Raw genomic sequence first — 22,587 nt, 5'->3', positions numbered from 1 at the left:
TGGCCCACGGAGATAACATGAAGCCTGTGGTCAGCCGTGGCCCATGGAGATAACGTGAAGCATGTGGGCAGTCGTGGCCCACAGAGATAACGTGAAGCATGTGGGCAGTCGTGGCCCACAGAAATAACGTGAAGCATGTGGGCAGCTGTGGCCCATGGAGCCACCTGGGGCTGAGGTGCTCTTCCTTTGGCTTGTGCTGCACGGTTGCATGTGCCAGGTGTGCTCCATGCAGCCAAGAAAATGCATCTTTGGTTTTAATTTTCGTGAGTTTAAATTTGAGGTTAAACAGATACTTTGCATAGCAGGGGGAAAAGTAATAGACCCCGCAGGAGGAACAAGGTAACTTACATTTCTGTGGCCTCTTAGCAAGACCGCTATTTGGACTTTTCAAACCTTGCTCTTTTGCTCAATATATTTGATTTAGTTTGTGATCTTGAGACTGTACATCTGGAAGGATGGCTTTTTAGGCATCATGCAGTGAGAGCCGTTAGCTTATCAGACCTCAGACTTGACTTGTAGTCTTTGCCTGTGCGAAATGAGGATTTTTTTTTTCCTCCAAATGCCCTCAGGCCTTGTTTGGCTGGCTGGAGAGTTGTGGGGATCAAACTAGAGCCACCTGAGGCTGACAGCTTGGTGGAAGCAGCCACTTAAAGAACTGAGCTACGGCCAGGCCCCCCTGCCTGTGCGAAATGATAGCCCACTTTATCTTCATAATGAGGCTGACCTTTGCTGCTGAGCAGCTCTGATTTGAGTTCAGTCTCTTGAACCAGTTCTTAGGGGTCTTTGCTTATAAAAATGCAAAGAATGGCACTGATTTAACAGTTCAGATATCATATTACAGTCACTTAAGGAGAATATGAAAATGGTATAGAAATTGTACTCCAGCTAGTTTGTGATATAGCAGTTTAAATGTGTATTCTGTATACCAGGAGTGGGATACTTGTAAGATTTCCGTGTTTATATTTATTTATTTATTTATTTATTTATTTATTTATTTATTTATTTATTTTCAGGGCTGAGGATTGAATCCAGAGCTTTGTGCATGCTAGGCAAGTGCTCTACCACTGAGCTACAGCCCCAGCTCCCATTTCCATGTTAAAATTTAGACAATTATTCATAAATTATCCATGATTATAAATTTCTCTTAATTTAATGAAATAAATTTGATTGTTGTGATGTTTAATTGGCATGAATAGTATTAATTTATAGTTGGGCAATGATTGCTCAGATTCATGGACTAGATTTAGACTATGTATAGACTTTTATTAGTACTTTATTAGTAAAGAGGCTGATAAAAGTGATTAGATTTGTTCATGCCACTAGGGTACATGCTGCCTGGTGGGACAGGTTCATGTGCCAAGGACGTGTTAAGTGAGCCACCTTGTGACCAGGGAGGAAAGTTTTCAGTCCACTCGGTTGACACTGACGTCCGCAGTGTGTAGGCTGCAGAGCTCGTGGAAACAGCGATTTTTAGGAAAATGGAAGGGCACTTATCTGTAGGGCTACGGCTAGCCTAGCGCTGGGCCAGAGGCCAGCACACCCAGTGTCCACTGAGGACGGTGGGACAGCAACAGTGCTAAGTCTCGGCTCACCCCAGAACAGGGCATGCTGACAGTCAGGGCTCAGCTGTGGGTTTTCCGTCTGTAGAATGAAGGAGCTGTGTTTTTCTGATCTTTCGGGTCCTTTACAGCCCTGACATCATTTTAAGCCGTATCCATATAGTGCTCCTCAGGTACATGGAAGGAAACAGGCAGGCGCTTGCTTCTGCAGCGCCGGGGGACTGTTCCGACACCCGATGATGCCCTCGCTTCCCTCAGATGACTCGGAGCCAGGGCGCAGCAGCTTCCTTGTTTTTACAGAGTCAGGAGCACCAGTGCAGGATAACGGACCTGCAGGGGGAGCTGCGTCTCAGAGAGCGCCACATCTCGGACCTGGGCGAGGAGCTACAGCACCTGCGCGAGAACATCGGCGCGCTCACCGCAGAGCTGGAGCTCAAGGGGAAAGAGATCCTGAGGATACGCAGCGAGTCCAACCAGCAGATGAGGTGCGCCATGCGCAGCAGGCTGGAGCGGGCTTAGCCCCAGCCGCTCTGTGACCCGTGCCCTCCTAGTGAGACAGTCGAGGCCGTTTTCTGCTTTACTTGTTGATTGCGTTATAATGCAGGACATAGATAGAATGTTTATATTTTGAATGATGTATATGTATTTAAAGTACATGTTTAAATTCTTTTAAAGTATATGATTAAAGTCTTAAAAATATTAGAAAAAGCATTAAAGGAGATAACTTAAAGCTAGAAGATTATAGCAAAGTAAGTAGCTTAATTTAGGCAGCTTGCATTAATTTTTCCATATGTTAAAAGAGCATTTCAAATCTGGTAAAATATAGAAAACTTTGAAAACCTGACTTCAGAGTAACATTTTCTTAACTAAAAATAAATTAAACAGGTTGCATGAACAAGATTTAAACAAGAGACTTGAAAAAGAGCTGGATGTCATGACAGCAGACCACCTCAGAGAGAAAAATATCATGCGGGCAGATTTTAATAGGACTAATGACCTCCTCAAGGAGATAAATGCAGCTTTACAAGTGTCGTAAGTCGCGTTACAGAAAATTCGTGTGTGGATAACAAACTAAGGGGTACTGGGTCCAAACGCACAGTAACGACTGTTTTGAATGCAATGAAATGATGTTGGAGAAGAACTCGAGGGTGTTAACTGCGGTGGCTAGTTGCAGTGTGATGTGCTCTTGCTTCAGGGCCAGGCTTGGAGCAGTATACTTCGCCAGCTACTGCTGCAGCAGTTCTAGTAGTCCTCGGGAATGTCCCTTGGGGTACCTTCCGGCCCCAGTGATACCTCAGAATAGGTCCGCTGTCTGGTGTTACGTGAAAAGAGCATGTCACGAGCTATCAAGATGTTACAGTTCCATGCAGTACTGAACTAGTAACACATGCTTTACAGAAGTATCAAAATAGCCTACAAAACATAGGTAGAGGTGATAGAAGTCCCCACAGAGAGCGGACCGGGGGTTCTAGGGATGGGCAAGAACAGACTTTATTTTCTATATTCACATGCTGCTTGAATTCCCACCACAAGCATTTATTTTATGGTCTTAAAAATCAGTAAAAAATCATTACAAATGAGGTAATTACTCAAAGTAACTCCAATATTTTTCAAATCGAAATTTCTAATTAATATTTAATATTGCTTTAAAATATATAATAGCGCTCTTCCCTTGATCCGCACAAAACGCTATTGCCCTAGGAACCTGTGTCCAGGCCACCTCTGTGGCCTAAACCCTGCTCCAAGTCGGGCTACCTAGTCTGTGCCCAGGAGCACCTAAGTCTCTCTCTTCCAGGCAATTGTCTGTGAGCTCCCGTGAAGTCACTGCTAACGCCCAGTCCCCTGACCCTGAGTGTCAGACTTAAGCTCCCTCTGCAGTGGCCCCGCCTGCCTCCTGTGGTACCTCAGGCTACCTTCCTTGAATGGGAGAGTCATGTTCTTAGTTTATCCACGTAATGCTTTTGGTCTGTGAATGGTTGTATATGTAGGTGCAGGTGCAAACGCACACAGTCTCTGTCTCTGTCTCTGTCTCTGAGCCGAAATAGGACAACTTTTGTTTGTTTGTTCTATCCTGAAGGATAGAACTCAGGATTTTGTGCGTGCCAAGCAGACACTTATGCCACTGAACTATCTCCCCAGCCCTCTCAACCAAAATAGGAAACAGCCTCCAGTCGCTGGTATTTTGTCAAGCGGCCCCCAGGACAGGCTGCTCTTCGGATGCAGGATGCACGTCCTCAGGGTCTCCTCCTTTGGTGGTGCTCTGAGTGTGTCACAAGCGTACTTTATGAGTGTTCTCTAGCACACTGAGTGCTCTGTGAAGCAGCCCTACAATGGCTGAGAGTCCTGCTCTGTTCTCCTGAGCGCAGGGAGTGTGGTGCTTGCTGCTGTCTCCCGAGCCATAGCGCAAGCTCGGTACCTCCCTGTGGGAGCGCTTAGGTCCTCAAGCATTTGCATTTGCAGAAATGTGGCTGGCAGACTGGGCCTGCTGGCAGCACTTCCCCAGCTTCGGGACTCCTGGGCTGAGCTGGACATGCTCACAAATGAACAGCCTCGGTCTGGTCCTAGCCCTTGGCTCCTTAGGAATGTTAGTTTGCAGAAAGAGAAGATTGCATCTGATTTTTTTACTTTTATTGTGTTGTACTTGATTTTACACATTATAAATTTTTAGCAGACAGTAAGTGGCATTTAGCTTTTCTACATTATGTTTTAATAACTGAAGAGTTAGTGTTGCTGATATTTTATCTGCTTTCCCATCCCTATCACGCATTCTATACTTTCCGTGTTAAACAGCGTGTGTCACTTCTCACCAGAAGCCTCCTGTGCTGGTGATACATCAGCCTCCAGCTTTAGGTCACTCCTTTCTGTAGAAACTTAGACTTTCTTCTGAGCAGCATTTTCTGAGGCAGCGAGAGTGCTGTGTCTGCTCTGTCTGGTAAAAGGACTCCAAGCACCCCAGGACAGCGGGTAGCTGGCATGCCCGTGGAGCGAGCTGCTGCTTTCTCTGGGGCAGTGCACGTCTGGTCGGCCTGCGGAGCCACAGGGAGACGCGGAGCAAGGCTATGGTGGTGAACAGGAGAGTGCTTTTCAGCTGGCAGAGGCAGGGAAACCGTCCCTTCCACTCCTGCCCTCCTCTAAGGACTGGCTTTAAAGCCTCAGTCAGAAAGCAGCCTGTGGCTTCTCCGCAGACTTGGCAGGGGCCAGGACCCGGGCTCTGCCTGCTGGGCCTGAGCCGGAGCTGAGGCCAGAGCTGCCTGCAGCACCTTCTGCGCTGCCCCAGGAGAAGCAGCGATCTGAGGCGCCTTAGCAACCCTCCTGGTCAGAGCTGGTGCTCAAAGCCCACTTTCCAGACATTTGTGTAGGAATTTTATTTGTCTCAGCAAACATCTTATCTTTGAAAGGCCCTGTATGCAACAGAAATACCAGGGTTTGTGTTTGTTTCCAAAACAAATGGGAGAACTGGCTACTGTTGTATCTGAGCAGAAGCTCAGTGGAAAGCTCTAGAGCTGGAGTCCAGGGCACGTTTAGACATCGTTACCACCTGGCGACTTGGAGGTGGCTCCTGATTGCTTGGGCTGACATCAATTGAGCTCTGTAGTACAACAAAATGATTACTTCTGCAAGGGGGAAATTTTGATTCCGTACACGAACTTTAAGTAGGTGAGTAATCTTGGACTCAAACGGCCTGCACCTCCCAGCATTCCTTACTCTTACAGGGCTGAATCTCCTTATCCATGATTCTCCAGGGCCTGTCATTGTTGCTTGACTTTCAGTTCACCATACATCACGTAACTTCATAAATTCTGGGTGGAGGTCATAATTCTGTTGTCACAACTCAGTCCACTCTACACATTTACAAAAAGAAGCCAACATCAGAGTACTTCAGTCCTGTAGCTAAGACTGCAGAGAAGGACAGTACAGTAGAGTCCTTTCGTCTTCAAAGACTAAAGCTGGAAAGTTCATGTGTTGGATAATGCAGTTGTTTGGCTCTAATGCCTCAACTTAGTGATTGTTTGTTTTTTTTTTTGGTAATTTTTGTATTTGCTCATTTTACAAAACAAGGGAGGTTCATCAGTTGGAAAACTGCAGTTTTACAGTTTTTTAGACATTCATGAGCTACACACTGGCCTATGCAGTCAGTTTCAGACCAAGAAAAAGGGGGTGGGGAGGGGAATGTGCGCCTGGTAAGCATGCAACAGGGACCCTAGTTAGTGGTTGTAGGTGCTCTCTTCTTCTGTCTTTATATGACTCCCACTAGGAATACATATTTTAAGTAAAAGGCTATGTGCACTCACGTGGTTCCCTCGTGGAGGGCTTTCCCAGGCTGAAGTCGTCCAGATACAAATTCTGCGTATTTGGTTGCTTCCAGCTACCTGTAATGGTGTTTTCTTAACAGTTTTAAATGGACTCATTTCTACTTTTAAAAAACAGGAAAAGTTGCTATCTCTGCAGTAAACTATGATAATTGAAAGCATTTTCTTCTTACTCTGAACAGCTGGGCTGTAACAGTATGGCTGTAACTTCTATGAGAACAGAAGCTGTTGCTGGGCTCTGGCTGGCGTGCGGGGAGAGGCTGGCAGGTGTGGCTGTCCTGCTGCCTGGGACCGGAAGCCCCAGGAGGAAGGCCCAAGCAATGTGCTCACCTGCGCTCTGCGAGGCAGGCGCAGTTTGTCGAGCTGGCCCTGCCCGGGTGGCCGAGGGAGGGGAAGCTTAGTGTCGGCCGCATGGAGCCAAGGGCAGGGCTGCGGTTTCTTCCCGTGAGACTTGGGAAGACTAGAGATTCTCAAGGTATGTTTGCAAGTGAAGTCTGGAGCCTATGCTTGTTCTCTCCTTTAATGCTTTCCTATTATATAAAATTATGTTTATTTTTCCTCTTTTCTAAATTGGTAGTGTGAAGATATTTTGTGGGAGGATTAACTGTAGGCAAAGCACGCTTATGCCAAGTAAAAGTAAACTGGAACTTGCATTCAGGGCGGAGTAAAGGGGTCTCAGAAGCTAAGTGGTATTGTAAACTCGCTTGATCTTCACTTCTCCTGGTGCTAGAAGGCTTTGCATTTAGTTTTTAGCTACCACTTATACCACATATTCCGGCTTAGCTGCCAGCAGCAGCTCAGACATCTTCCACTTCACTTGTAATAACGTACAGCCCGTGGTTGGCATCTGGTGGCTGCCAGGCTTCAAGGGAGGTGCCCCTTCCTGGACTAGCAGGTGTTTTGCAGCCTTCTTAATCCTTGCCCCTAAAAACACGAGAGTAAGTGCACCGTACAGTGGTGAGGCGCAGGTGCGCGCTGCGGGGGCTCACAGCTGGGCCGTCACTAGAGAGCCAGGGAAAGGTCAGGAAAGAAGTTGTGCAGATCCCGGGCGGCCTCTTCTGCAGCGCACACTTCCGCCACCCTGGGCTGTCCGCAGTGGGTTGGAGCTTCGTGCAGGCCAGAAGGGCTCTGCGAATCTCCACGTGGGCCAAGTTAGTGGAGCGCTTTATAAAGGTAGAGCATCTAAGACCCTCCGGGCTGGGCGCAGAGACAGGGATGCGTCACAGATTTCTAGAAAGCAGGTCATCGTGAAGCACTCAGTGTTTGCTGAGTGGATGCCTTTGTGTGTGCGTGTGTGTGTGTGTGTGTGTGTGAATCATCAATCACAATTTTATTAAGCTTAAACAGTCCTTCATTTTCTGAAAATAATACACATTTTACTTGTTCTCAATTACATTTTTAAAAACTATGCAGCTTTTCCCTAAACCACGCTGGCAGCTTCTGCCTTTCTACTCTGCCTGTGAGCGAGGTCTGTCCTCAAAGTCATGTCTGTTTTAGACACCAGTGGTGTTCAGTCCTGTCACTTGGAAGCATAGGCCCACAAGGAAGGGGCACTTCTTACCCCGAGAGCAGAGTGGCTGATAATACAGAAATGTTCAGCTCTGTATCCAGGAAACTGGAGGGAATGGTGTCCTGCCTGTGTCTTTTGTCCCCTTTCCTGTCTTTCCGTGTCCCTTTTCTGTGTCCCAAGCCTGTGTCCTCACAGGGCGGTATCCACGGCTGCCCCACACAGCCGTCCAGTGGGCTCACCACAGTTCCCTAAGCAGTGCCCACAGGCACGGCTCGACCTTCCCGCTGCTCAGCTTCAGAGGCCAGCATGTCTGTAGGTGTAGGGGCGTTCAAGGGCGAAAACAGCTGCTTTAAATTGTGCACATTTAATGGGATGAACTGGAAAACGTAGATGTTACAAAATAATGTGTCTGAGTCACATCAATAAGCTGAAGGTCTTCTTGTTTTTAGATTAGAAGAAATGGAAGAAAAATACCTCAAGAGAGAATCAAAGCCCGAAGATATACAGATGATTGCAGAATTAAAAACTATGCTTACAGAAAGAGACCAGGTCATAAAGAAACTAATCGTAAGATTATTTTGGTTTCACTTTAACAATGTTAATAGTCAATAGATTGGGAAAATATTTCAAGTAACACTAAATGCAAATAGTACCAAATATGTAGATTATAATAAAAAGATTGTTGAAATGTTTATAAATAACCATAAGAAGTGCAGTTGTTAAAATTTAAATCTGACATTAGGGCAAGGGAATTGGGCCTTTTTCTTCAACATCCTCTAAAAGAATCCTCTCTCTCTCTCTCTCTCTCTCTCTCACACACACACACACACACACAGAGTGTTACTCTGTGTCCTGGCACTGCCCAGCGGGCACGCCGCTGAGCTGTGAGCGTGTGCTGCCCACGCAGCCGGGCACACCGCACAGGGGGCTCGCCCTGCCTGCACTTCCTGGGCAGTCCCGCTCACCTCCGCCCCTCGAGCACAGGAAGTGCTCTGCATCGCTGCAGGGCAGGTGGGAACTCCGGGGTGTCCGGGGCTCTGAGAAGTCTGGGATGAACGTGCAGATGTGCCCTAAGTAGGCTGCCTTTGTGAAGCCATTTTTCCTTAGAAATAAAACAGGAACGTTTTAAAATGGACAAAGCATTTCACTCATCTATAATGGTAAGTCCTGGTTAGCAAGGAAAATGTGTCTTTCCTGCCACTAATAAATGAAAATCCTCAGAGGAAAGCTAGCGTAGAACGCTGCCCCTTCTGCGGGCTTACTCGTCCCCTCAGCTGCAAACCTGGGGTATCACGATGCAGACCACGCAGAAGAGCACCGTTATTTCTCGGCTCTTTAAACTGTTTTCTGGGCTTTTTGAGGGAACTAGAAGACCTGCCACAGCAGCAGGGTGAGCACAAGGTCCCCCGCGGAACCCAGGGAAGGCGTCATCCCCAGCCACCTCGGGTGGCCCCGGGAGCAGTGCTCCGCAGAGCAGGGACTCCGAGGCTGAGGCCAGAGCGTGGGCACACCTCCACGGGCCCTTCCCCGCAGCCCGCGGGTTGCAGGGCTTCTCCCCAGGCGGCTTCAGGGCATGGCTGCATTTCATCCTCACCACAGGGCCGGCAGGCACAGGACCCAGAGCAGTGTCCTCCCCAGTGCGCCGCCTCCAGGCCAGGTCCAGGCCCAGCCACTGCACCGCGCCTGGCTCAGCAGAGAGGGAGTGAGGCCCCACACCCCTGCATCTGCACCCCGCCCTGCTCTATCCTCTTAGGGTTTTCCCAGTCTGGCTCCTCAGTAAGCCGAAGCCAAAGGTTTTATCACTGCTGGGGCCATTCGCGCTTTCCCTGGTACTGCTGCTGAAGTACAGTTGCGTATCAGAGATGAGATGAACTCTCCGAGAAGTGCAGCACCGTAAGGTATCACAGTGTCATCTTCAGAAGTGGGAACCCAGCTCGTACGCAGCTTGTGCAGCCAGGTAGCCCGCTTGTAGACCCACGGTGTGTTCCTGGAGGCGGAGCTGGGACCAGAGAAAAAACACTTAGGTCCAGCCTTGCGGAACAGCGCTGGGGAGGAAGTCAGGACTTAGGCATGGGGTTAACAGAGGCTGACTCCTGCCCCCCTCCCAGCAACCAGACACCAGCGATGAGGTCCAGAAATCTTTCCACAAGGTAGAGAAGGCTTCTTGTCAGTATTTCTTGTCAGTATTAAATCTAAGTTTGAGTAAAATAGCACTTACACAATTAAGGCTGTAAATGTTTGGTAGAAAATGTTGAAAAATGTTTCTAATTCTCTTACATAGGAGGATAATAAATTTTATCAACTGGAATTAATCAATCGTGAAACTAACTTCAACAAAGTGTTTAATTCAAGTCCCACTGTTGGTGTTATTAATCCACTGGCCAAGGTATGTGTTGTGGACACTTTAAAATATGGATTAAATTTAAATTTGGTAAATCCGCAGCATTACAAGATAAAGCTCTCAAAATATTTGACTATGAAATTTTTGAGTTTTTTGTTTACGTGAGATCATTAATTTTATTTATTAATATATATGCCTTAAATATTAGTATTATAAAACCTTAGTTTTTTTTGTTTTATATTTTCCTAAAGAAAATTAAACTTCCTTTAACTCCCCTTTGGTTGACTTTCTGCCATTTCTTTACTGATTCCAATCCTGTGGGGCCCGAAAGCCTCCAGCCAGATGCGCTGCAGCTGCCCCTCGCTGAAGGCCAGCGTCCTGAGGGAGTGAGCAGCCCTGTGGGGTGCTGACGTTTAAAATGAAACATAGCTTATTCTGACACCACGGGCTGCTCCGCGGGCCGAGGAGCTGTGCAAGGGATGTGTTTAATCGTGCCCTGCTTCCCACTGATCCTGCTGCTTGGGGTATTCCATAAACATTTAGTTGCAAAATTTGAACCTATTTTCTATAATTCACTACAAATTATCTGTCAATAAAGTAATCATAAATAATTATATATAGTGGCTTCATGGGGATTGTAAGTCTTTTGGAAGAAATCAATAGAATAAAAGTGCTGATATTAAAGTTCCTTTTAAATTCAGATTGTTGCACATCATTGCTCAGAACATTTGCTTTTCAAGTTCATAAAGTGCATGCCAGGTAGACCAATTGCAGTTCAGAACACTGAAATCGTTTTTCCTTCGGAAGTTAAAGAGCTCAAAAGTTTGCACGTGAATGTTTTGTAGAAGACGCTGGCAAGGAATGATTAGTAGGTGCAGGCTCCTGGATCTAGGGACCTTAGCACACTGCCTGTCACACAAAAAGCTCTGTAAGCTGGTGAATGAATGAATGCAATTCATTTTAGTTTTTAAAACTGATAATGTGACATAAACTTTTAATTATATAGCAAGACAATGAGACTTGGAAAAGATATGCTAGAAATAATTTTTATTTTTTTATTGGAATTTTTTCAGCCATTACTATAGAGGCTTACCAATTATACTTTTGATTTCTTAAAATAAAAAGCTTAAGTACATGTAATTATGTCCTGTAGTGACTAGGATATGAACATGCAGACAGGACATGTCCCGAGGTCTTCCCAGCTGCTTCAGACCTCCTGGAGGCCGTGGTGCTCACACACACTTCTGAAGCCAGACAGGCTTGGGTAGGATCCCGTCAGAGACTGTGGGTCCCAGGGGGACACAGAGGAGCGCATCTAGATAGTGAAGTCAAGGGAATCCTCTGTATTTATTCAATTTTTTAAAGATTGCAGTTATTCTGCAAAAATAAACCTACATATATAAATATAAATGTATTAGCATATGTATACATGAGTAGTCTAAACTATGACATTTTACTGTGCATAACAAGGTGTGATCGATTCTAGATATAAATTGAAATTAAAGTCAGTGATTTTCAAATTGATAGATTTTTGACAATCTGCAATTGTACTCCTTTTTATCCCTTAAAGACTTAAGACATTTTAAATTTTTGATAACTTGTTTTATATTCTTTAACTTTTTAAAGTGAGCCAATTGATAGTGCCAATTAATTGATAATGGACTGAATTATACAGATTTAATATTTTCTATTCAGAAAGATGTCACAGAGGGAAGAGTAAATTCTTTCTCTAGACCACCTTTAGCGCTAACTTAGAAATGTGAGTGTCTCAAGCTACACTGCCCAGCCTTTTCTCATTCCTTTTTTCCAGGCAAGAGCCGCCTCCCTCTGACAGAGGACTAAAGTTCACGGAGCTTTCTCACAATTGCGATTAACTTTCCTCCTCCCCTCGCCTTTAGCCCGTACCAGTTTACCCTCATGGTAGACACCGCCAGGACCACTCTTTCCCATCCCCTGGTCCTCTGGGTCCTCTCTGCCCCTTGGAAGGCCTGCCACCCCCTCCACCCTCCCTGGATGGCACGGAGGCTAGACGGGGTTGTGCGTGAAGCCCCACACAGTCACCCCTCGTTCTCTCCCAGATGGTGTCTGTCTCTGAGGACTCTATGTAGATCCACCTCCAAGGACCCCCAGACACACTTGGGTGAACACTGGTATCTCTAACATCCTCGTTTAACACAAAGCTTCCAAAATTTTCCATGCCAAATTTGATCTTCGCTATTCCTGTTTACTCGCCTGTCCTTATGCAGCAATTGTCCTCACATATATTATTTTTAATGCAGCAAAAGAAGAAGAACGATAAATCACCAACAAACAGGTTTGTGAGTGTTCCCAATCTAAGTGCTCTGGAATCCGGCGGAGTGGGCAATGGACACCCTAACCGCCTGGACCCCATTCCTAACTCTCCAGCCCACGATGTTGCCTTCAACAGCAGCAAACCACTTCCGCAACCAGTACCGCCCAAAGAGTCCAGGACATTTTTGAGGTGAGCCCTGTCTCACCAATGGTTTTTTCTTCTGTTTTTTAAACCTCAGAAGTCAGTCTTACATTGTAGAAATCCACTATTTTTGCTTTGGTCTTTTTGAGACAGGGTCTCGCTATTTGTAATACAGGCTGGCCTTGAGCTCACTTGGTAGCCCAGGCTGGGCTCCAACTCAGTGATCCTCCTGCTTCCGCCTCCTGAGTGCTGGGATTACAGGTGTACACCACCATGCCTGGCAGAAATCCATGGTTTTAATAACAACAAATATTACTGTGCCATATTTTCAGAATATTTTTATTATCTAGTTTTGTCTTTAACTTTTTGAGTCTTTAAATTTTTTTCCAATTTTTTGTCATCAGTTTTTAGATGTTGAAAGAACTATCCATGAATTCATGTGCTTAGGGTTTTAATATGGTCACTTTGATCCATTTACAGTCTTGTCACATTTGGATTAATAACCCATCCTTGTTGGGGAACATTAAGCTTTTACTTGTCTCTTGTTATATAATTTTTCCTTTATTTGTCAGACATTAATAAACATATACATATGCTTATTGCCAAATTAAAATGTAAGCTCTGAGCAATAATGGTATATGTTAGCAAAAGATTTTGAAAACATAGCTTTAAAATTGACATTCTAACTTTAAGTCACTGCCAAGTTACTGCTCACATTTACAAGTAAATTCTGACTGAAGTGAGTTAGCCATAAGAGAAAGCCAAAACGCACTGTTCTTTACGTTTCGTGCTCACCTTATCACCAGTGACTTTTTTAGCTGCTTATTATTATTTTCACTGCACACAGCAAGGCACTAGCAAGAGCAGCCTTTTGTTTGGGGCTGACTTATGACAAAGCTAATAGCCCGCCCGTGCAGCGCCTCCTGCTAACCTTCTGTGTTGCTTGTTTCCCTGCGCATGGTTGCGTTCAGGTTTCAGTAAGGTGCATGTGCATGAGCCCAAGGAGCAGGACCGGAGTTTCCATTTCATTGTTGGTGCCTTGTAATTGCCCCAGAGACGGTAGGGATTCTTTTGTTTTCTCCAGTAGCCCAAACGCTCTGTAGTTAGAATTAAGTATAAATTGTGTAACTCTGAAGTTAGAAGGGAAAGTGGAACTTGAGTGCACTCCCTTTCTTAGTGTCTGCTTATGGAATTATGAACACTTAATATGCATATGCACAGAGTAAAGAACACTAAACTTGACTTAGTTACATTTAGTGATATATTTGTAAGAAGCAAGTGCTTGTATCAGACCCTACAATTTTAACTACATGGGGGCAAGTGCTGAGAGGGACCGTCCTCCTCATTTCCCACGATTCCTTCAGAGCTGCTGCGCCAGGAGGTGTGGTGTGGTTTGCTCGTGTCTGGCAGTCCGTGCTGTGAGTGGTGGTCCTGCTGAGCCCGGGCTGCTCCTCGCTGACCTTGGGGCAGTGCTAGGCCCCTTGCTCTTCTGAGCACAGGAGCAGCGGTCTGCAGCACAGCCTGCATGGAAGCCGCTGTCGTGGTCTGCACTGATGTCTGATGTGCTTTGTCCTTTGTTTTGCAAAACCACTCCATGCGGGGTCACCATCTCTCTCTATGAATTCAGTCCTCCTCAGGGTGAAGCTTCCCCCGCAGCTTCTCCAGATCCCCAGCGCCAGGAGTGGTTTGCCCGCTACTTCACATTCTGAAGGAGCTGTGTGGCCCCGTGCTGCGTGCACTGCTCTAAGAGCAAGCAGGCTTTCCTGTGTCAGACATGGGCAGGAGCAAGGAGCTGCCTCTCCAACTTGAAACGCACTCTATTTCCTGTGACTTTAGGAACCACTAAGGTACTATATTATGAGTGTAATTATAAGTTATTTTTATTTGAGATGGAAGAGCCTTTAATCTTTGTAATTACTGCATAATAAATTTTGTTAAAACAAACAATGCTTTTCATTTTTATTATAGCTTGGTTTAAATTTTAAGTACTTTTTAATTCCATGTGAGACATGCCAACACAAGTTTTACTGCACTAATAATCAAATGATATCAAATTATTTGACCTCAATAATCATAATAAAATCAGGACAGATACATGTTATATTCCATCATCATGCATAATTTTAACTAAATTGTCTAAATTTATAATGCTAGAATAAAAGTACTTGTGTAAATTTTTTTTTCTTTTTTTTTTTGGCAGAACTGGGGATTACACTCAGGCCCTTGTGCTTGCCAGGCAAGCGCTTTTTCTACTGAGCCATCTCCCTGGCCCCACGTGTGTAAATTTTGGGCTTTCAAGTATATAAAAACTGTTGACTTATGGGTATTTGGTTTTCATTTTTATTTGGATAGTTGAGATCTACAACTTCTAGTACAGTTAGTACCGATGATTAATATTTGTCTTTAATGGACAGAAGCTACTATATAATGAGTCAAGTACTTTCACTTGCCCTAAAAGCCAGTTTATTGGGTTTTCCCAGCAGTAGGCAACTGAGTACTGACACATGGATTATCTATCATCAGGTTTTAACCAGAGCTTTCATTTCCTTAGGACGTGGTTTACCTTGGCAGGCTACTATATCCATTTCATGCCCAAAGAACGCATTCATCTAATAATACCAAATCTAGCTGATTGGGTCATGGAAATTTTAGAATCTAAATGAGCTAAACAAATACAGATACAGAATATATCTACTTTGAATTGTTTTTACCTTTCAACTAAGAGACTAAATTTTCCTAGAAAAACAGCTAAAACTTACTTCACAAAATGATTCTAGCTCGAGCACATACTTTTGCCCCCAGAGCTGTACGTATCTTGTGATCTAGACAACTCGTGCCGAAGGCTGGCTGGCAGTGCGCAGAAGGAGCATGGTGCTGCTCTTGCTGGCCACTGGTGTAGAGGCACTCAGAGGAGTTATGGAGGCACAGTGGGAGCAGGGGCCAGGGCAGACTTAGCTCCAGTGGTGGCTGCAGGACCTGGACACACAGGGAGTAGCACTGGATGATGAGCAGAGTTAAGGAGACAGACAGGGAGGGCCTACAGCAGTACCAGCTGCCGCAAGATCAAGGCTGACCACATCCACATCCACAGGCCAGCCTGTTGCTCCAACATGGAGGGCACGTGTGGGGCCAGAGAATAAGACGTATCAGAGAGCGGCCACTTCTCGAGCACCAGCCTTGTGTCAGACACTCCACTATCTACAGCTCACCCTGCAGCCCCACAGAGGGAGATGCAGAAACACGCAGGCGCAGTTACCAGCCTGCTGTGGCTGGTAAAGACTAAAACCTGTGTACCTCCCAGTATGCCACAGAAGGCCAGGAACCCCCGTAAGAATCTAACTCGCCCCCAGCATGTTCAGAGGGCCATACTATGATCAGACTTCAGTTTTAGGAAGACTTAAACTGCCTGCAGCTGACTGAAGAGAGACAGATGGGAACGAAAGCAAGACCCAGTGACGGACTGAGTTGGTCCAGATGAAGAGTGAACTGAAAAGCTGTTCATGAATGGCAATACAAGAATAGAGTGCAGGGGTGGGGACACACACATGGGGCAATGAGGAGGGAATGTGCACAGGGGAAGTGTGGGTTCAGACGTGCCAGAATGAATTTCTCTGTGATTACTAAGGAGCCTCTACACACAAGGATCCAGAGCTCAGAAGACTGAGCTGCAGCTGAGGACTAAGCCGGGGCAAGGATGCGGGGCATCCCAGTAGATGGCGGCCTTTGCCTCAGCAGGGCCTGTGTGAGAATGACATGCAGTCACAGCTCTGGGAATGTAGAGAGCCAGACCCAAAGGCAGGCAGGCAGGAGTGGAATGCCAGGCCCCACAGGCACCGGGGTGAGCACACAGCTGCAATGGCATCTTCGCCAGAACAGACCCAGGGTGGTGGCAGCACCAAAGGCGAGAAGTAGAGGGGAGTTCAGGACACAGGGACAGTGGAGAGACCGTCTGGAAGACTGCAGGTACAAACTGCTGTGCTCGCAAATCCTGTACATGAAATCTCCATTTACCTCCTTTTGCCTTGCTCTTCTTGCCTCTTTTTACACAAGTGCTCTGCTGTTTGGAAACTCGGTGCTACTTCTGAGGCTCTGTTTGAATAGCAGAATCTTGGGCTGCAGGGCCAGAAAGATGGCAAGTGACATCTCGCACAGATTAGCTCTTAGGCTGAGGCAGGAGGATCACAAGTCTGAGCCCAACTGGGCAACTTAGCAACTTAGGCAGACCCTGTCTCAAAAAATATAAGAGCTGGGGACCTGGGCATTGTGTAGGTCAAAGGCCTGAAAAAAGTGACCTCACATGCTGGGGGGACACTGCATGCACAGACCAACTGGGGGGTTCTACTTGTAGTGTGAGCGAGGCACTCGCCCCATGTGAGGCTTCTGAGTGTGTGCCTAACATACCCCCTGCCGGCCTGTTGAACTCATCACCTTCTGATGGCTTTGCCCGCGCCCTCACACTGAAGCAGCTGTGCCTTCCTAGGTGCACCACAAGACTTACACAACTACTCACTTCCTCACCACACATTTATTGTGCAGCACCAAGGGTCATTGGAACACATATGCCTGGAGCTCAGACAAGAAACAGGGCCAGACAATAAACATAATAAATGCACAACGTATGTAGGAAAGTGATACCCATTGTGGAAGAAAACCAAAAGAACAGGGACAAGAAGAGATCAAGAGTGTGAGGCCCAGAGGGGTGCATGGCCCAGAGGCCGGAGGAATGGTCCAGGAGGCTCTTCGAAAGGCCACCCGGGAGCAAGGACGGGCCTTTCATCTCCCAGATGCTCTCCACATCCTCTACCGCAAACTACCACATCTTCGGCTCTCTGTCCAGGGCAATGCCTGACTCCTTGGTTACTGCAGGAACGAGACTGATGGCTATGTGTCCAAAGCTCACAAACATGCAAGCGGTTCACGTGTACATGTACTTCTAATTCTAAATTTATTTTCTCCCTCCCCATATATGTAATATATATAATACATGCATATTCCAAACATTTTCAAATATATTTATATATTTTTCATAAATATGTATTTCACACATATATAATTTCACACACTAATTTTTTGACACAACTAGAAACAACTACATGTAAGGCATGTAGTGTAAATGTATGTTCTTTAACGCTCCTGATTAAATAGTGGCAGGAAATTGGGACTAAAAGAAGAACTCAAACATAGTTGAAGCCCAACTTAACTGTGCTTCGGCTTCACTGTGTGCCCTGTGCTGTGGAGCTCGGCTAAAAGCTGCCTGGTGCATAGCCCTTAGTACTGGAAGAAATGGAAGAATGCCTGAAGGAAGGGCTTCCCTAGTCTTTAACTCTGAAAGGCTCTTGCCTGGTAGAGCTCCTTTACTATCGGAGAGACCAACTAGTGAAGTCATGATCAGCATTCTTAATTATTTTTACAATAATAACTCAGAACTTCACAGAGCCGATTTATTGAAATAACCCTTTGATAAAAGGGGAGACCACAGCATTTAGGAATTGCTCCGTGTAAAAAAATTCTGGAAAAACAAAAGCCAGGGTGCCATGTGGCAGAGAGCAGTCGTTCATGGCAGCGGCAAAAGCTAGAGAGCAAAAAGGATTGGCAGCAGCCCAGGCAGCTAGCTGGCCTCTCTCCCCTCCTCACACTGTAATGCAAAGTATCTGCCCTGGGGCCCTCACTCCCATAATCCCAGTTTTGAATGAAAAGTCAATCACAAATTCCAGGAGCTGCCCCATGGCTTTGTGAGGCTTTGGGGGACAGCTAGGCACAAACCACACACAGGTGATGCAACAGAGCAGCTGTTTGGGATTTGTGATGATGGGATACACCATATGCTTTGGAAAGGGCACAACTGACAGCAAACTGAAGGCCTAGGTAACTACCATCTCATCTCCTGGCAAATGCTAGGTCCTGACTTTGGCTCCTGGTATCCTCCCCGCCACCCCCCAGAGTCAATCCTGTCAACTTAAACTTTATGCTCACTAAGGAGATCTTTCACAAACACATAAAAGCTAAATTCATCACCAAAAACATACTTCAAAAAGGTTAATGGACAAATTTTAGGCCAAAAGAAAAAATGGCCTCAAAAGAATTTTGCATGTAACTAAATTCTTGAGAAGGGGAAAAGCTTTTGAAATAATGAAAGAAACTGGAAATATGTACCTACATGTGTAAATAAGACATTTCTTTCTTTTTCTAATGGCACTGAACCCAGGGCCTTCACACTGAGCTACTCTACAGCCTACCTTTGAGACTGAATCTTGCTGAGTTGCCCACACTGAGCTTGAACTTGTGATTTCTTGCCTCAGCCTCACAGAGTACTACAATTACAGGCATGTGGATCCATGCTTAGCTAATGGTATCCCTGCCCCCCCCCATATCAGGGATCGAACTCAGAGCTTTGTGCTTGCCAGGCAAGCAGTTATTCCACTGAGCTATCTCCTCAGCCCCATAATGGTATTTTTTTGTTGTTGTTGTTTAAATCTCTGTAAGTTAAGGGCCAGCCAAATAGCTCAGCAGATTAAAATGCCTGCAAGCAGGCACAGGGGCCAGGGGTTTGATCCCCCGGCCTGCCATGCCAGTCCCATCCCCAGGGTGTGCTGAGATGGCAACTGAGACTGGGCGTGGTGGCACACGCCTGTAATCCCAGCTCTTGGGAGGCTGTAAACAGATGGATCACTACGAGTCTGATCTAGCAGTGAGACCTTGAACATCCTGTAGACCCCCCCCAAAAAAAATGTCTGTAAGTGGGCTGGGGGGACAGCTCAGCGGCATGAATACCTGATTGGCACACACAAGGTCCCAAGTTCAAGCCCTGGTACTGAAATAAATAAATAAATAAGTCTCTTTAAGAGATAACTGACAGTTAAAATAATGTGTCCATAGGCCTGCTACTATGTAAACTAAGGTGTGGCAACAGTAGCCTCAGTACTGGGGGACAGAGGTAAAGGGGTTTAAGGCTCTGCTGTCAGTAGTGTAACATTACTTGGAAGACATATGGTAAGCTTAAGACGTATCCTACCACCCTAACATAATCACTAAAATAAGAAGGGAAAGAATCATAGCTAAGTAGTCAACAAAGAAGATTAAAATGGAATTACACAAAGTACTATAGCTAAACAAACAAAAAAACAGAAATCAAAAGAAAGCAGACAGCAAGATGATGGACCTCAACAGTATCAGGAACCAGTAAATGCAAACCTAACCCTCTAACCATCTCAGGTAGAGACAGGCTGTGAAGTAGAATACAAATCAAGAGCCGACCACTGAACTTGCTGCTGTCCGAGACATCTAAAAGAAAGGACAGGCTAGACATAAGGATGGACATCTGTTTTTAACTCAAAAGATGTGGAGTCACTTCCATCTTATAAGATAAAAATCCGACACACTGCAAATTAAAGTCTTGTTAAATTCACTGACCCTGAAAATATACAGATTTAAAGAAAAGAACCAGACCCAAACTTCCATCGACCTGAGACAGACAGCTCCAAATGCACATAAGACGGTAGGAGGATTAACCTTGAAATTGTGAACTAATTGCTATACACCAGGGCCGGTAGTGAATGGAAGGTTCTCGGGCCTCAGATATAAAGTAATCCCAACTCTCTAGGAGACTGAGGCAGAGTGATCACAAGATCGAGCCCAGTGGGGGAACTTGGCAATTTAGCTGTTTAGTGAGATCTTATCTCAGAACAAAATAAGAAATGGGCTGAGAATGTAGGTCAGCGAGAAAGCCCTGGATTCAGTGCTCAGTACCACAAAACACGTTCTCACCCACAGGCAAACCTTTCCTCCAGGACCTCAGGTGATCACACAGGAAACTGGAAGGATCCAGAGAAAGTTACCTCCTCCACTGGTGCCGGCTGGAGGAGAGAGCTGCTCTGGAGGCCGTCAGGAGCCAGCCTTGCACTCATGCAGGGGGCGGGGGGGCAAGTGCGTCTCACCCGAGAAGCCAAGGCTGCAGCCCAGGTCCCGTGACTGCATGCAGAAGCAGGAGGGTGATGGACTGCTATCACGGTGTGTCCCGTGAGAGGAGACAGAAGCACGTGATGCAAAGGGGGCATCTGCAGCCGAGGCCAGGCCAGTTGCGCTCAGCAGGTCTGAGGCACACCAACCTTTCCCGCCTCCACACCGAGAGCTTGCTTTTGCTGTCATCTCCACGGTCAGAGGAGGACAAGGGTGACACAGAATATTACACATGAGCCCTGCTCAGAGTGTAGCTAAGAGACAAATTCCTCAGAAATATGGCCCCAAGAACACTTACCTACTAAAGCCTGCAGTTTAAACCTTCCTTCCAGGTTCATGGGACTTTACTGGTAAGTTCTAATGAAAATTTAAGGAAGAAGCACATTTTACATAATTCTTCCTAGAAAACCAAAGCGGGGAAGCTTCTTCACTCATTCTGTGAAGTTAACATCACATGAGTAACAAAGCAAGGCAGAAGCATTACAAACACCAGCAAACAAAAATCAGACCAACATCCTAATGACACGTTGAAAACTAAACAAAATGTTAGCAAACTTAACTACATTAAATGGGTAATACATCCTGACAAATGAGAACTCCTTCAGCATATCAAAGCTGCCTTCATGTTCAAAGCTCAACTCAGCTATTTATTTACCACAGATGCTAATTTCCCAGGCTAGCAGCCTAGAGGTGCATATGTGCTGTGGACAAGAGGGACCGCTGTCACCACCAATCAGAGATCAGTGCCACGTCCCTCCTGGTAGACAGAAATCTCCTGGGCTCCCCTCCTGGCTTGGGAGCTCAGCGGTCCTTAGCGTGTGGACAGCCACCTTTCCCTGTGCCTCCTCACACAGTGCTTCCCTGAGCGTGAGTGTGAGTGTGTGTGTGTGTTCAATGTCTTTATTTCCAGTTTAATAGCACTGGGGACTGAACTCAGGGTTACTCTACTAACTGAGCTACAATCCCAACCCTTGAGCCTCAGACTCCTGCCTCAGTCTTTGAGACGCTGGGATTAGAGGCATGGCACAGCACCTTTTTTTATAAGGATGACATCATATTGGATTAGATCTCACCCAAACTGACATACTTTTAACAAATACCTTCACAGGCTCCTGCATAGAAATACATTCACATGGCTAGGCATGGTGGCACATGCCTGCATGGAAGGCTAGGAAAGGAGGACAGCAAGGGAGCCTGGACAACTCAGGGAGACCCTGTCTCAATAAAAATGAGTGGAAAATGCAGCTCAATGGTAGTGTCCAGCAGGCAGGAGGGCCTGGGATCAATCCCCTCATTTTTGAAAAAAGAAAGAGGTACTATTCACTCACAGCTCCTACACTAGAACTTCAATATACCTTTTCAAAGGGAGCACATGTGCAATTTAAAAAAAGGAAAAAGGAAAGCTGGATGGTCATTTCAACAGCTTCAGGAAAGCACTGACAAAAATCCAACACCTATTCTTGACAAAATTGCTCAACAACTAAGAAGAGGGTAATTGGTGTTCCACCTGAGTGGGTATGTAAGCCTCCGTGTGGGCAGCGCTAGAACTCAGAGGTAGAGTATGCCTCGCCCAAGCATGGCACTCGGCTCCAGTCCTCAGCTCCTGTGCAAACGCAGAATGCCTTTCCTCTACGCTCTGAAGGGGGGCAGCTGTCCGCTCCTGGCCTTTCTGATCGCTGTTGAGTAGCAGCTTAGAACCAGGCAAAACTGCAAGAAAGGTACACGAAGTATCTGGTGTGGGAAGGAAGTAGCACCGTATATAGACATTAATTCTGCAGTGTAGAATATTTGGTATAATGTACAAAACAACTACCAAGAATTCAAAAGAGGCTTTTACAAAATGCATACACAAAATTTCAAAAAAATGAACTTCCTATATATTAGCAAAGAGCAAGTGGAAATTGAAACTGGAAATGTTCACTTACACAGCAGCAAAAAGTCGTTTTCCTCCCAAACTCTTTGACTTTGGGATAAATCTGACAAGGATGGAACAGACAAAAGATGAAATTTGTTAACAGAAACACCCACATGAATGAAAAAACTTACTTTGTCCAACAGTAACACAACTCGTAATTGTTACTAAGTAGATTATGAGTTTGAGGCCGGCCTGGGCTACAGTGACTTGGGGGAAAAAAAATATAGACTGCAAGTCAAACACAATGTGTTTTCTAAACTCATTCTGAGGCTACAGGAAGGGAAACATAAACAACCACCTGAATAGATCACACCCAATGACAGACCCAAAACAGCTTTTAAATTCCAACCGTAGACATGGGGGAGAAAGCCTTTTGAGTGAATGGTAACACACTCCAATAAATAGGTGGCCTCAGATCCATACTTTGCACCACACAAAAAAACCCACATTAAAAAACTTAACTCTATGGACTACAAGCCACAAATTCCACAGCTACAGCAGGAAGCAGGCCCCGCCCCGCCCGCCCCGGCCTCGCCCCGCCCCGCCCCGCCCCGGACCGCCC

At 45.9% G+C, this 22,587-nt stretch overlaps 1 protein-coding gene and 2 long non-coding RNA genes across 10 annotated transcripts in view; 1 reads left to right on the top strand and 2 right to left on the bottom strand.

The window, feature by feature from the left end:
* The window catches only part of Fam184a (family with sequence similarity 184 member A), a 67,688-nt gene extending 53,810 nt beyond the window's left edge, over window positions 1-13,878 (top strand). The window contains exons 12-17 of one of the 6 annotated variants that reach the window (XM_023714244.1): window positions 1,860-2,044; window positions 2,445-2,591; window positions 7,829-7,946; window positions 9,661-9,765; window positions 12,000-12,202; window positions 13,782-13,878. In XM_023714244.1, the coding sequence (XP_023570012.1) occupies window positions 1,860-2,044; window positions 2,445-2,591; window positions 7,829-7,946; window positions 9,661-9,765; window positions 12,000-12,202; window positions 13,782-13,863 (840 nt within the window). In that variant the 3' untranslated portion in view covers window positions 13,864-13,878. Of the gene's footprint in view, window positions 1-1,859; window positions 2,045-2,444; window positions 2,592-7,828; window positions 7,947-9,132; window positions 9,585-9,660; window positions 9,766-11,530; window positions 12,203-13,125; window positions 13,207-13,781 lie in introns of those variants that run through there. The other 5 variants (XM_023714240.1, XM_023714239.1, XM_023714242.1 and 2 more) reach the window with 5 other exon arrangements.
* Window positions 10,754-20,250, bottom strand: LOC111816550. 3 transcript variants are annotated; one of them, XR_002820911.1, is made up of 4 exons: window positions 19,990-20,250; window positions 14,914-16,267; window positions 13,086-13,917; window positions 10,754-11,035 (listed from the first exon to the last, which is right to left on the bottom strand). It is a non-coding gene; the product is annotated as an uncharacterized LOC111816550 (long non-coding RNA). The 3 variants fall into 3 exon arrangements; XR_002820913.1 differs by having other exon boundaries at window positions 13,086-13,251; XR_002820912.1 differs by lacking the exon at window positions 13,086-13,917.
* A 13-nt stretch (window positions 20,251-20,263) lies between these two features.
* LOC111816551 lies at window positions 20,264-22,535 on the bottom strand. Its single transcript, XR_002820914.1, has 3 exons — window positions 22,036-22,535; window positions 20,409-20,510; window positions 20,264-20,299 (listed from the first exon to the last, which is right to left on the bottom strand). It is a non-coding gene; the product is annotated as an uncharacterized LOC111816551 (long non-coding RNA).
* Window positions 22,536-22,587: the final 52 nt, after the last annotated feature.

The sequence above is a fragment of the Octodon degus genome, unplaced genomic scaffold, assembly GCF_000260255.1.
Source record: "Octodon degus isolate 3935 unplaced genomic scaffold, OctDeg1.0 scaffold00034, whole genome shotgun sequence".
In the NCBI taxonomy this organism is placed as follows: Eukaryota; Metazoa; Chordata; class Mammalia; order Rodentia; family Octodontidae; genus Octodon; species Octodon degus.
The sequence above is the reverse complement of the archived record's forward strand: the minus strand, read 5'-3'. Positions and strand labels throughout refer to the sequence as shown.